Source organism: Mugil cephalus, chromosome 10 (genome assembly GCF_022458985.1).
Source record: "Mugil cephalus isolate CIBA_MC_2020 chromosome 10, CIBA_Mcephalus_1.1, whole genome shotgun sequence".
Lineage (NCBI taxonomy): Eukaryota > Metazoa > Chordata > Actinopteri > Mugiliformes > Mugilidae > Mugil > Mugil cephalus.
Window position 1 is genome coordinate 468486 of NC_061779.1, and position 14341 is coordinate 482826.

At 51.0% G+C, this 14341-nt stretch overlaps 2 protein-coding genes across 4 annotated transcripts; one reads left to right on the forward strand and one right to left on the reverse strand.

Moving 5' to 3' along the window:
• Positions 1–32: 32 nt before the first annotated feature.
• Positions 33–10867, forward strand: LOC125015307 (L-fucose kinase). Of its 2 annotated transcripts, none has more exons than XM_047597055.1 (24): positions 33–473; positions 1454–1605; positions 1716–1766; positions 1840–1965; positions 2429–2501; positions 2590–2687; positions 2763–2843; positions 2933–3052; positions 4001–4172; positions 4452–4558; positions 4767–4868; positions 5143–5316; positions 5417–5490; positions 5594–5949; positions 6086–6320; positions 6478–6644; positions 6798–7025; positions 7100–7243; positions 7833–7952; positions 8070–8257; positions 8347–8446; positions 8884–9107; positions 10081–10167; positions 10208–10867. In XM_047597055.1, exons 1-23 carry the CDS (start codon positions 392–394, stop codon positions 10156–10158), a joined length of 3252 nt encoding a protein of 1083 aa, XP_047453011.1. In that variant the 5' UTR covers positions 33–391; the 3' UTR covers positions 10159–10167; positions 10208–10867. The 2 variants fall into 2 exon arrangements, with proteins under 2 accessions (XP_047453011.1, XP_047453012.1); XM_047597056.1 differs by having other exon boundaries at positions 10488–10867.
• On the reverse strand, positions 10781–14242 carry commd9 (COMM domain containing 9). 2 transcript variants are annotated; one of them, XM_047597059.1, is made up of 6 exons: positions 14009–14241; positions 13518–13649; positions 12729–12835; positions 12183–12217; positions 12006–12109; positions 10781–11142 (listed from the first exon to the last, which is right to left on the reverse strand). In XM_047597059.1, the coding sequence occupies exons 1-6, from the start codon at positions 14123–14125 to the stop codon at positions 11011–11013; spliced, it is 627 nt and encodes a 208-aa protein (XP_047453015.1). In that variant the 5' UTR covers positions 14126–14241; the 3' UTR covers positions 10781–11010. The 2 variants fall into 2 exon arrangements, with proteins under 2 accessions (XP_047453015.1, XP_047453014.1); XM_047597058.1 differs by lacking the exons at positions 10781–11142; positions 12006–12109; positions 12183–12217; positions 12729–12835 and having other exon boundaries at positions 12959–13649; positions 14009–14242.
• Positions 14243–14341: the final 99 nt, after the last annotated feature.

The following is a 14341-nucleotide window of genomic DNA, read 5'->3' on the forward strand; positions in this document are numbered from 1 at the left end:
TAAACTCCGCCTCCTCTAGACGTCAATGTCTTGTTGCCCGTTCCGCTTCGCCGAGATGTCCAAGGATGCAAATCCAACGCTACTGTTTGCGTCCTACGGAAGCCTGCGTGGCCAAAGAGACGCGGAAGGAGGGAGCAAACAGAAACTACGTCTGAATTTATTCCCTCAAAACTATTTTACTCAAAATCAGATTTAATTACAGTTTAACTTAATCTGAGTCTGTTACTTTGAGTTACATTTGTCTCCTTCTCGGCTAACTCCGCCTGTAGCTAGCACTGACTAGCTGAACTTAGCTTGTGGTCCGTGTCGCCGTTGCTGCGGTCGGTAAACGTTAACCGGAGTTTATTCGTGACCTCTGCGGGGATTCGGTTTAAGTGTGAACCGCTGGAAGATGTCGGAGGGCGGCGGGTTCCGGTGGACCGTGGTGGTCCTGACCTGCCAGCACAAAGACAGCGTGTACTCATTTCAGAGAGGTGAGGAGCATCTGATCATTCTACGATCTTTGATCCCCTCTGCAGTTACACTGGTCTGCCTGAAGGTGTCGCTGATGGACAAGTTAAAGATGGATGGTTCCAGTGTTTGGTTTTGGACTGGAGCAAAAAAAAAAAAGAAAGAAAAAGAAACTATAGCAGCATTTTAAAAAGTCTATCGCAGTTATACTCCATAAAATACCCATTAGCATGGAGGTGAAATAGCAGCATTTAAAACAGTAAACAATTAAACAATAGTGAAAATGTGTCTATTGAGTGTAGGTGGACTGAGAATAAATATTGATTTCGCCACTGCAGGACAAATAAAGGTTTTCCAGTTCTAATTATCAGTGACTGTAGTAGGTAAAATACATTTTACTGAGCATGTGACAAATCTTATCAGTAAAGATAGAAATAATTCCACACCACACATTAGGTAAAAATATAAGTCAATCAAATCTAACCTGGAGTCTTGAAGTGTAACTTTAAATTAAACGTGTAAATGTTGCATCATAATTATAAGAAGTGAAGGTTTCGTGGACCCAGGTGAACTGTGTTTTCTGTGTTTGTGTGTTTGTTTGTGTGTTTGTTTGTGTGTTTGTTTGTGTGTTTTCTGTGTTTGTGTGTTTTTTTGTGTGTTTGTTTGTGTGTTTGTGTGTTTTCTGTGTTTGTGTGTTTGTGTGTTTGTATGTCTGTGTGTTTGCTGTGTCTGTGTGTTTGTTGTGTTTGTGTGTTTGTGTGTTTGTGTGTCTGTGTGTTTGCTGTGTTTGTGTGTCTGTGTGTTTGTGTGTTTGTTGTGTCTGTGTGTCTGTGTGTCTGTGTGTTTGCTGTGTTTGTGTGTTTGTGTGTTTGCTGTGTCTGTGTGTCTGTGTGTCTGTGTGTTTGTGTGTTTGCTGTGTTTGTGTGTTTGTGTGTTTGTGTGTTTGTTGTGTTTGTGTGTCTGTGTGTCTGTGTGTTTGTGTATTTGTGTGTCTGTGTGTCAGAGCTGGAGCTGAGGCAGCAGAGGGGAACTCTGTGTCGGGATGCGCTGGTTTTAACGGTGCAGGACCGTCAGGAGCCTCTGGGCAGTGGAGGAGCGACGCTCAACGCTCTGCTGGTGGCGGCCGAACACCTGAGCAGCAGAGCCGGACACACGGTGCAGACCCCCCCTCCCCGTTCATGTAGAAAGTGCAGATTAACCACATATGGTTCCTGGACCCTGGAGGGTTGAAGTGGATCTTTTATTTCTGTCTTTTTGTCCTGAAGGTGGTCACGGCCGACGTCCTGGACGACGCCCACGTCCTCATCCTCCACACGGTGAGTCCAGCAGAGAAACCGTCCGCCCTCATTCTCCGCGTTTTATTTTTTCACCTTGAGTTTCTCGGTGCAGGGTCGAGATTTTCCCTGGAGCTCCTGCAGCCGAGCGTTCTGCTGGCTCCCCCAGGACGAGGCCGACCGGGACGTCCAGGCCCCGGTCTGTGTCCTGGACCTGCTGCTGGACCGACTCAGCTCCCAGGTCTGCTACCGTCCTGGCTGCTTCCAGGGTCTCTGCTACTTCTTCTTCTTTGTCTGTCTCTTTTTTAAGAACTCTAAGAGTCTTTTTTTCTGACATATTTACCTTATTTATAATGTTCATTCATGTGCTCTGTGTTTAATTACACACTAACAATAAAAATCAATCACAAATTCTGAAAATATTTATATTACTCATGTTTCACAGTGCGGTTCTTACCTAGACTTTAATTTCTATTATTATAAAAAGCTCCTGGTTTCCGGTGAGATCTTCCTCCTCCTTCAGTGCCTTATTTCTGCTCTACTTTCATTTTTATTTTATTCAACTTGAAATGAGCTCAGGGACGTTGCAGCTTCGTTGAGACAAATAAAAACCCTGGTTGTTGAATGTGGAGTCCCTCAGGGTTGTGTGTTGGCTCCTCTCTAGTTTTATTTCTTGTCCTCTTGAATCCTGAATCCTGATCCAGATCTGTCCTGGTTCTCCTCCCGGTGTTTGGGTCTGCAGCACCGACATGATCCTCAGCGTCCCTCCTGACTTCGGTTTGTGAGCCGTCGGTTCAGTTTCTGTTAAATCAGAGTTTAAAGTGTTGAAAGTTCGTTGAAATCAAACCCTCTGTCTGTGCTTCAGCTCTGTCCTGGGACGGTTTCTCAGGGGTCCGGGTCTTGGCGTTGCCGGGGGACGTGTCCTACGCCACCGATCACGGAGTCTACTTGTCGGACTCACAGGTTCTCTCTTGGTTCGGTCTCTGTTTGAGTTCCTCCTCTGGGTTTATTCGTGACGTGGTGGTTGATGTGTCGCAGGGTCGGGTCAGAGACGTGATCTACCGAGGAACCAGGGAGCAGATCCAACGGGCGGCCATGTCTGATGGGAACGTCCCGCTGGTGCGTCCTCCTCCTGGTCCTGTGACGTTGAATCAAACGTGAAGCGCTGAGACGTCCCATCGCTGTAAATGTCCTGTGTCCGTCTGCAGGTGTCTGGTCCGGTCTTCTTCAGCCGCTCGGTGTCGGAGAAGTTACTGCAGACTCACGTCACTCCTCCTCTGGACGGCTGCACCTACCTGGGCCTGGACTCTGGAGCTCCGCCCCTCCAGGTGAACACCTGATAAAAACTAGTGCTGCCAAACAATTTTAATCAAATTAATCATAATTAAATATCATTCACTTTTAATCTCGTTTCATTTTGCACTCGTTTACATTAATTAATCATCATCGTGATTCATGTGATTAATGAAGCATCTGCAGCAGAACGACTGTGAACGTGTCTCAGTTTGTCCAAGTAGCGTTAGCGTTAGCACCAGCTGATCCGGTAGTGACAGGCAGCAGAACCAACCCATAAAGATGGAAGACGCTAAACAGCACGTTGGTCCTCTCCATGGGACATTTGAGGACAAAGACACCAAGAGGGACCAGTGGAGACACATAAAGTATCATCACATCTGCAGAAGGAGTTTTCTTTCCAGCTTCAAACAGCACATGAACCAAGCCAAGCATACGTTAGTCGGGGATTCTGCTAGCACTTGGGCTAACGCGGCTAACAGCTGGAGACAAACCAAGACAAACCAAGACAAAGACAAGCTGCCAATGCTGCTGCTAATATGTGTCCACTCCTGCAGCCACTGTTCACTGGGAGACACTGTTCTCAATAAGAAGCGTCAGCTCTCCTCTGGTTGGACAATGTCAACAAGTTAGTTTGTCTCCGTAGCAACAGGGACACATTCATGAGGACACATGGTGGACAAAGAAAGACACAATTAGTTAGATTAAGGCGATAATTAGTTTTTTTTTATGTGCATGTAAACGCACCAACTGCAACGTCTTTAATAGAGATTAAACATGAAGGAGATTTAATCTGATTAATCTGAATTAATCCACATCAACCCTCAGATTAATCTGAGTACGAAACTTCTAATCATTTGCTCTGGATTAAAATCAGTAAAGTTTAGAGAAGCTCAGCAGAGATAATAAATGTTAAAGACTCGGCTGATGTGGAGATAAAGAACAGGTCACATGTGAAGGTGTTAATTCCTCCTCCTCCTCAGATCTCTCTCTTCCTGGACGTGTTGAAGTGTCTCTGCTCGGATCAGAACCAGAACCAGTTCGTGAACGAGGAGCGAGCTGGATGCAGTTCAGTGCTTGGACCAAAGGGGGCGTTGGTGAGGAGCGGCAGGACGGAGCTGTGGAGGATCCTGAGGGGGGCTCCACTCAGCCTGGGTGGGTCCATCCTGAAGAGCATGCTGATGCTAAGCTAAGCTAAGCTAAGCTAAGCTAAGCTAACTATCAGTTTCAAGACATGTCACATGGACGTGTAGCATCGACATTCGGGAAGTTTTTAAAGATGGGACGTGATGATACAGTTGGAAATTGATCATTAGCTTAGCTTAGCTTAGCATCAACATTGTTTTAACCAGGAAGTAGAAGTGATTCACTATTACACGTCTGTGTGTTGTAAAAAGTGAACACACCAATAAAAACTAAATGTTTGTTCCTCAGCGTACGTCCCTGGTGGTTGCTATGACTACCTGACTCTATCTGGGCGGGGCCACGTCGACCGACTGACGCGTGATTGGACAAAGAGAGACACTCTGTCCCACATCCAGGTGACACTTCCTGTCCCTCGTCGTCTTTTTTTTTCTTCATTTTAATAGAAATACTTCTTATTATTTATCATATATCTGTCACGTAAATATGTTTCCAGCTCACATCATTAATAAAACGTGGAGTTGATCTGAAATAATCAGTGTTTTTTTCTCAGTAATTTCTCCATCTTCAGTGATAACGATGCTTCTACTTCCTGTTTCCCCCCAGAGAGAGAGCCGGGTGAGTGACGGAGGTCGGGTGATCAACAGCATCCTGGAGGGAGACGTTGCCGTGGCGACCGGAGCGGTAGTGCAGCACTGCCACCTACAGGTCAGGAGGAGCTAATTAATTATGAATTAATAATCATTTTATACAGTTCATATCCTTTAAGAAATGAAAAGTATTAAAGCTACTCTATAAAATAGGTACTGAACAAATCTGGGACTGATGCTTAAATATTTTATTATACGAAGAGATTAAATGTTTGTGGTTATTTTCCTGATTAATGGACAGTTTTAGTTGTTTCCACAGTCTTTCCTCCTGGTGGTCGAAGCATCAGTTAACCTTTGACCAGGCTGTGTGTCCTCTGTCCTCCGTCCTCCAGGGTCCTCTGGACGTCCCCTCAGGGTGTCTCCTGTCGGGTCTGGAGGCGTCGGTGTCGTCCTGCCTCAGGAAGTTGGCGCTCAGCAGTGACATCATCATCCAGGGACACCGCATTGAGCTGGGGGAGCTGAGGCTGGAGGTGTTCACGGTGATCGGAGCTTATGACGACCTGCAGGTAGAACTCCTCCTGGAGCCTCCACCTCCTCCTCTTCCTCAGAACGTATGTCCCTCTGATTGTCCCTCCTCCTGCTCCTCCTCCTCCTGCTCCTCCTCAGGTCTCCTTTGATGACAGTAACTCCTCCTTCCTCAACCAGTCGTGGAGTCTCCTCTGCAGTAGGACGGGGGTCCAGTACGTTCAATTCATCAGTAATAATAATTCAGACCACGAATTCTCCTCCTCCTCCTCCTCCTCCTCCTCCTCATCTCTGTCCTCTCCTCATACCCCCCCTCAGGCCGGAGGAGCTGTGGCTCAGAGGAGAACAGCGCTCCCTGCTGGAGGCGCGTCTCTTCCCGGTCCTCCTCCCCAGAGGAGGCGCTGTGGGCCTGGAGGGAGGTGTCGGCTGGCTGCTGGGGGGCCCCGGCTGCCTGAAGAGGTGGAGGGAGGCGTGGAGACTCTCTCTGAGGGAGGTGCTGTCCCTCACCCACCAGGAGGCGGAGCTCCGGTGGAGGGAGGAGTTGCTGTACCTGGCGGGGAGGAGGAGGGTGACGGAGGCTCTGAGGAGTCGCTCCGACGTCTGTCTGCTGCCTTGCTTCAGGGCCGCGGTGCTGGGGGGTCAGCAGGAGGCGCTGCTGGAAACGCTGGACAGAAGTGAGTCTTTAACCCGGGGGGGGGACAGCTAGCATCAGCGCTAACGTTTTAAACCGACAAAAACCCCAAAAGAAGAAACAAATGAGCAGAAATGAACAGAGGAGCTTCAGTGGTTTATTTATTCCTGTGTTTCCAGTTGCGTCGGGGAGCAGGGAGGAGGGGGCGGAGTCTGGAGCAGATCTGGGCGTGGCCGCCCGCTGTCTCTCCTGCATTGCCGACGTGTTGGTGTGTATGGCGGGGGGGCGGGGAGGTCTGAGGAGTGGACCGGCTGCTAACGAGGCCTGGACCTCGGCCTACGTCCTCCTGGAGGAGGGAGACCTGGGGGCCGGAGTCCGAGCCCTGGCTCTGCAGAGGCAGCGCTGGCTCAGCAGGTGGGGGGGTTTATTCTCCTCAGTCTGTCTCACTCTGTAACTACTCCCCCCAGACACTAGGTGGTGCTGTGTGTTGATTTAATTAGAAGTTGATCAGGTCGTATGTAGGTCACTGCAGGAACATAAAAGAGCCTGAACCAAGCTCCGCCCCCTACAGGCCGGACCTGCTGGTGCGAGCGGCGAGACATTACGAAGGTGCAGGACAGGTGCTGCTACGACAGGCTGTGATGTCATCGCAGAGGTTCATCTCGATTGGCCAGGGGCAGGCCCCGCCCCTTGGGGAGTGGCAGGAAGTGCATTGTCCGGCCAGACTGGACCTGGCAGGTGAGACTTCATGTTTATTTGTGAGACTCTGTGAAACATTCAGCCCCCCCCATCTAGGACCAGGAACCATGTGAGGTAACGTGGTTCCTGGTTCCTCTCAGGTTTATTGTCATGTGGTTTTCACTGAGCCAATCAGTGTGTCTGTGTTTCCAGGCGGGTGGAGCGACACTCCGCCCATCGCCTTCGAGCACGGCGGCTCCGTGACCAACGTGGCCGTGAAGGTGGATGGGAAGCGTCCTATCGGGGCGCGGGCCCGTCGCATCCCAGAGCCCCGCCTCCGCCTGGTCACCTGCAGCGGAGGGCGGGACAGCCCCGCCTCCACGGAGGTGGTGTGTGAGAGTCTGGACCACCTGAAGGACTACTGTCAGCCTCACGCCCCGGGTACGACGCCGCCCGCCGCCGGCCTCTGAGGGGGAGGAGCTTTCTGACGCGTGTGTGATGTGTGTGTGTTACAGGAGCTCTGCTGAAGGCCGTGTGCGTCTGCAGCGGTTTGGTGTCTCTGACCTCCCAGGATCCTCTGGGGCATCAGCTGATGCAGCGGTGGGGGGGCGGCGTGGAGCTCCACAGCTGGTCTGATCTTCCCACCGGATCTGGACTGGGTGAGACGCACAAACACAAACACAACACAACTCTGACATTAACAGTGTCGAGCTGCATCAAACAGCTGGAGATGATGCAGGGGGTCATGTGACCAGTTCATCCAAGGTCCTTCTTCCTCAAAGTGATGAGAATTATGGGATATCACCAGAGTTAAAACACGTACACAGAGCAACGGGACAAATTTCAGAAACATGACTTTATTATAACGGAAACACAGCTGGTGTCTTCGCTCCACTAAAGTCAGCTGCTCTTCACCTGGGAACATTTATGAAGCTATTTCCTTCTTATTTATCTTTTAATGTGAAACCAAGGAGGATATAATCTCCACTCAACGGACAGTTTGTTCCAAAATGAGAGCAGAATTAGGAAGGAACGCTTTTAGGTTTTGGGCTCCAGATGTTTGGAACAAGCTTCAATCTATGAAACCTCACGTTTTATTGAAGTTTCTTCTGATTTATTTGTTTGTATCTTAATTGTGTAACTGAGTTGCTGCCACCTTGTAGAGATCTCTGTGGGACTAACCTGGTGAAATAAAGGCTGAATAGATAAATAAAGTGATGTTTTCCTCCTTTTATCTCCGTCCTGCAGGTACCAGCAGTATCCTGGCGGGGGCGCTGTTGGCAGCCGTCTACAGATGCACCGGCCGAAGCTACGACACAGACTCTCTGATCCACGGGGTCCTGTACCTGGAGCAGATCCTCACCACAGGTGAGCTGGGCAAGTTCCTGTAGTCATGTGACCGTCAGGACTCCGCCCACAAATAAAAGGCTAAACTCAGAGGAGACAGACATGCTGATTATTATGTGACTCCTCCCCCTCCTGCAGGTGGGGGCTGGCAGGACCAGGTGGGAGGTCTGGTGGGCGGGGTCAAAGTGGGTCGGTCGAAGGCGTCTCTGCCGCTGCATGTGGAGGTGGAGCGTCTCAGCCCCCCGGACGACTTCCTGGTTTCTCTGGAGAACCACCTCCTGCTGGTTTACACCGGGAAGACTCGACTGGCTCGAAACCTGCTGCAGGTCAGAGACCCCCCCCCCCCCCCCCTCCAGACTGTGGTGCTGGTCCTTCTGGATCCTGATGATGGTCTTGGTCTTGGTCTTGTCTGCAGGACGTGGTTCGGAGCTGGTACAGCCGCCTTCCCTCCATGGTGCTGAACGCTCAGCAGCTGGTGGCCAACTCTGAGGAGAGCAGCAGAGCCTGTTCACAGGGTGAGACGTTCTCCACGTTCTCCACGTTCTCCACGTTCTTCACGTTCTTCAAGTACATGAACCTGAGAGAACCTGTCATTTAAACAACACTCGTCCGTCCACAGAACATTGTCCCAGATGTTCTTTTTGGACAGAGTCCCATCGCATTGATGAAAACTCTTCTGGAGTCTTGGACTGTGCTTTAATCTTATTTTAGTCTCGTATATTAGTGGTGGTCGGGTTCTTTGTCGACTGTCAGGGTGTTTTCAGTCTTTTTTATTCAGAAATGTAGAAAATTCTGTTGTTGTTCCTCCTTTAAAATATGAGACGACGTCTTTAAAGATGTAAATAAACTTGAACCAGAGCAGCAGCTTTAGCTGCAGTTAGGTGTTGACCTACATTTCCCAGAATGCCTTTCAGCCGGGCGCTCACAGACCCCCCCCCCTCTCTGGGTCCAGGTTCTCTGTCCAGACTGGGCCAGTGTCTGGACCGGTCGTGGCAGCAGAAGAAGCTGATGGCTCCGGGCTGTGAGCCGGCCTCAGTCAGGGCCATGATGGAGGCGCTGAGGCCCCTGGTCCTGGGTCAGAGTCTGGCCGGCGCCGGGGGGGGCGGCTTCCTCTACCTGCTGACCCGGCAGCCCCGGCAGAGGGAGGCGGTGCAGACGGTCCTCAAGGAAACACCGGTAAGAGACGACACCAGGCACAGGTCCGAGGTTATTATGAGGCACAGGAACAAAAACATGACGTCATGAATGTTTCTGGAATATTCTGTTCACATTGGAACCAGGAAATAGATTTAAAAATCTATAAATCTATAGAGATAAATAAATAAGGTTCTGATCACAGAGAAACTTTCAGGCCGTGTCCAATAAAACTCTAGAACCCTGATGTTTCCTCAGAGTTGTTCCTAGATGGAGGTAGAGGTGAAAGGTTCCTAAAGAAGGTTCTGCAGTGAGATGTGCTGAGAGCAGGGAGGAGAACTTTAAGAGGCTTAAAGAGGAGAACATGGTGGAAAGAAGAGGAGGAGAGAGATTCTCCAAACACTGAATGATTGGATGGAGCAGGAATCATTTTACCTGGTTAATACCACATGGATGAAGAGCAACACTGGTTCTAAAGTAGATCTGCTATTTATTTCTCTTCAGTCTCATAGATCAGATTCTAGGATTCAGTCTGTGGATGTGACTCGTTCTATGGATCAATGACATGATGCCTCATACGTAGCAACGGGCTCAAGCCCAGCTCCTCCCTGCACCTCCTCACTGCACCTCCTCCCTGACATCACACCTCCTCACTGCACCTCCTCCCTGACACCTCCTCACTGCACCTCCTCCCTGACACCTCCTCCCTGCACCTCCTCCCTGACACCTCCTCACTAACACCTCCTCCCTGACACCTCCTCACTAACACCTCCTCCCTGACACCTCCTCCTGTCCTGGAGTCCCTCCTCAGACCAGACTCCTTCAGGCTCAGCTAACTTAAACAAGAGGATTCTCGTGTTACTGCCTCTAATTAAAACCCACAACTAAACCTGAAATTAGATTCATTTCTCTTTACAAATGTTCATAAATGTCTCATGTTTTCATGAAACTGAATGTAAGTTTTCCTGTGTTATTGTTAATTGTTCTTGTTAAAAGCCTCATGTTCCTGTTTCAGGGTCTCGGAGACGTCAGCGTCCACTCGGTGCAGCTGGACATGGACGGTCTCACGGTGCTGTCCCCGTCCTCCGTCTGATGGGTGGAGGTCTGCAGGGGGACGGAGGAGGAAGAGCCTGTGGGTGGAGGTCTGCAGGGGGACGGAGGAGGAAGAGCCTGAGGGTGGAGGTCTGCAGGGGGACGGAGCAGGAAGAGCCTGTGGGTGGAGGTCTGCAGGGGGACGGAGGAGGAAGAGCCTGAGGGTGGAGGTCTGCAGGGGGACGGAGCAGGAAGAGCCTGTGGGTGGAGGTCTGCAGGGGGACGGAGGAGGAAGAGCCTGAGGGTGGAGGTCTGCAGGGGGACGGAGCAGGAAGAGCCTGTGGGTGGAGGTCTGCAGGGGGACGGAGCAGGAAGAGCCTGTGGGTGGAGGTCTGCAGGGGGACGGAGGAGGAAGAGCCTGTGGGTGGAGGTCTGCAGGGGGACGGAGGAGGAAGCAGCGATGATGCTGGAATCAGTTGTTATTTCCATCATGAAGGGAGCGAGTCTACGATCAGGATCTAGATCAGAGGCTGTGGAGCCAAGATGACGCTGGGTTTGCTCCTCAGACTTCACACAGACTCGAGACTCGTTCTTTAAACGTTAATGAATGAACTAGTTTGATTTGTTTCCTGATGAAAATAAGAAATAACTCATCATGTGGTGACATAGAGGCGGAGGCTGGATATGGAAACAAGGTTTATTAGTAAATGTGAATCTATTTCTAAATGACTCTGTGTTGATTCATTAAAAAGTCTGAATGAGGACACGTCTTCCTGGTCCGTCCGTCTTAACTCCAGTCCAAACTACAGACGGAGCTTCCTGAACTTCAAAGATGGCCGCCCCTCGGTCCTCGCCAGCGGGAGGAAGCGGCGACACGTCGGCCATCTTTGAACGGGCCGAGCTTTGAGTGATGTCACTTCCCGGCCACAACAGACAACTGGTCTCTGATCCGTCCCAGTCCGTCCAGGATGGTGTCCAGAGACTCACGACTCAGCTCCACCGTCACCGCGGAGACGCACTCACCTCCTGCTGCCGCATCCTGCGTCTGAGGGGGGGGGGGAGGGGGGAGGAGAGGAGGAGGAGAGGAGAGGAGAGGAGAGGAGGAGAGGGGGAGAGGAGAGGAGGAGAGGGGGAGAGGAGAGGAGGGGGAGAGGGGGAAAGGGAGGAGGGAGGAGAGGAGGGGAGGGAGAGGGGAGGAGGAGGAGAGGGGAGGAGAGGGGAGGAGAGGGGAGGAGGAGGAGGAGAGAGGGAGGAGGAGGGAGAGGGGAGGAGAGGAGGAGGAGGAGGAGAGGAGAGGAGGAGGAGGAGAGGAGGAGGAGAGGAGAGGAGAAGGGAGAGGAGAGGGAGGAGAGAGGAGAGGAAGGAGAGGGGAGGAGGAAGGAGGAGAGGAGGAGGAGAGGAGAGGAGAGGAGGAGAGGAGGAGAGGGAGGAGGGAGAGGGGAGGGAGAGGAGAGGACGGAGGAGGAGAGGGGAGGAGGGGAGGGGAGGAGAGGAGGAGGAGAGGGGGAGGAGGAGAAGGGAGGAGAGGAGAGGAGGGGAGGAGGAGAGAGGAGGGGAGAGAGAGGGGGAGGAGGGAGGAGAGGAGAGGGAAGGAGGAGGAGAGGGGAGAGGAGGAGGAGGAGGAGGAGGAGAGGGGAGGAGAGATGTTTTCTATGTCACATGCTCAATGAAATGTGTTAAAATAAAGAGCTACAGTAGAAACAGAATAATCACAAAGCACACGAGATAAAAGAGAAGCTGCATAACAGGAAAATAAATCAGAAGAAAGAGAAGAAGAAGAGGAGGAGGAGGAGGTGTTGGTCTATGAATGAGGTAAGGAGGTGATGAGGTAATGAGGTGAGGAGGCGAGGAGGTAATGAGGTGAGGAGGTGATGAGGCGAGGAGAGGAGGAGGCGAGGAGGCCCGTACCTGGAGCCGGACCAGGCAGGTCGGCACCGACATGCGACCGACGGAGTCTGAGCCCGTCACCATGTCCACTCTCCAGTCCAGGTCTGTGAGCTGAGGGAGGGAAACTACACACGATTCACAGCGTTAACACAACTTTACTTATCACAACACAACGTCTCTAACGTGTGATGGATTCACTGTGATCGCTGACAGCGTCCGTCCTCCACACGGGACTGAAAGACAGAGACACCAGAGACACGTCTCAACATCCTGGTCCTTCAATAACAAACCCTTCATTTCTGTTCAGTTCATTAAGAGACGCATTCTGTCTCCCACACAGAGGAGGAGAACCAGAGAGGAGGTCTGAGGAGGTGTATGAGGAGGTGTGAGAGGAGGAGGTGTGAGAGGAGGAGGTCTGAGAGAAGAGGTCTGAGAGGAGGAGGTGTGAGAGGAGGTGTGTGAGGAGGTCTGAGAGGAGGAGGTGTGTGAGGAGGTCTGAGAGGAGGAGGTGTGTGAGGAGGAGGTGTGTGAGGAGGAGGTGTGTATGAGGAGGTGTGAGGAGGTGTCTGAGGAGGTGAGAGGAGGAGCAGACCTGTGCTCCAGCAGGATCTTGGTGATCATTTTCTTCAGGTGTCTGAGAGGAGGTGTGTATGAGGAGGTGTGAGGAGGTGTGTGAGGAGGTGTGAGGAGGTGTGTGAGGAGGTGTGAGGAGGTGTCAGAGAGGAGGTGTGAGGAGGAGCAGACCTGTGCTCCAGCAGGATCTTGGTGATCATTTTCTTCAGGCTCGGGTGGAAGGACTCGGGGAAGACAGACGGTCTGGAGGTGAGGTGTAGAAGAGGACGTGAGGAGCGCTGGAGGGTGAGAGCTGGAGGACGGTGGATGGAGGTTAATTTGACGCAGGGGAGAGTACAAAGACACGCAGCTGGAGGACGACGTGGACATGGGTCAGTGTTTAATTCATCATGACGCCGCGCGGAGACAGTTTCATCTAAAGACACTAAACAACTAACGTCTTATTCAAATCTGATTAGAAGGAGACGTTACTTTCACTGAACTATTTTATATTTCTGAGTGAAATCTCTTACAACTTAACGTGTTCTAGCTTTTGTTTTTTTCCATTGGTTGAATATCTGGAACGTTTTTCCTGTTCAATAAATGCTCGTCTCTGTCTCTGTCTCTGTCTCTGTCTCTCTTTAAGACGTCTGAGGACGAGAAGATGTATGAGGAGACGCCACAGGCCTCTGCAACCAATGAGGAAAAATAGTTTCCACAATGAAATCTCTCTAAAGGACGAGGTGGAGACCGATCTATTGGGTGTGGGGGACAGGGGACGGGGGGACAGAGGGGACAGGTGGGACAGGGGACAGGTGAGAGGTGAGAGGTGGGACAGGGGGGACAGGGGACAGGTGAGAGGTGAGAGGTGGGACAGGGGCTGCTGGGATACTGAGTGCCGCTGCAGTGGGGACAGGTGGGACAGGTGGGACGGGGGGACAGGTGAGAGCTGGGACAGGGGGGACAGGTGGGACAGGGGACAGGTGCAGCTGTTACCTGTGCAGCCTGGGCTGCTGGGATACTGAGTGCCGCTGCAGTGCTCTCCACCAGCCGGACACTCGGACCCCGATGACTCTGAACACAGATGTCTCTCACTGCATCTTTAGACGGAGCCTGAGGAGACAGAGAGACACGGAGACACGGAGACACGGGGACAGCTCAGTCCACAGCAGCAGTCATGTGATCAGCTGAGACACTAAACAGTGAAACAGACTCTAAACACTTCTCGATAATATTTCAGGTTGTTCTTATTGTTTCTAATCAAATATTAACACAAACACACCAAATATTTAATATATTTTTAATTAACTGACTTAAAGTACAAACCTAAATTGAGGAAGCAACACACCGATGCTAGCAGGCTAATGCTAATATTTGAGACTTTTCCTCCTTTTCTGCGGCCAACGAGTAAAAAGTTCCCGGAACTGTGTGAGTGTCTGAGTCTCTGACAGGTTAAGGTTCAGACTCGGTACCTGGAGGAGAAGCTGCAGGTTCGTGAAGTCTTCGCTGGAAACAGCAGCCGCCGCCATGGTGACCTGTGACGTAAACCGCGACGCGTCATGTGACAGAAGCATGTCGCTAGTGCTCATGGGAAGTGAAGTACTGTCAGGAAAAACGTCACTGGCGAATGTTTTAACCAGATAAAACGTTATTGAACCGGACAAATAGAATCTTTTTATTTAATCGAAGCTCAAACATTTACTAAATAAATGAATTAAAACATGAAATATTTATAATTGTTCTTCCTTCTTAACACAAAAAGGTCACAGGGACTCAGCCTGTGTTGTCTGCACTTTACTAACCAA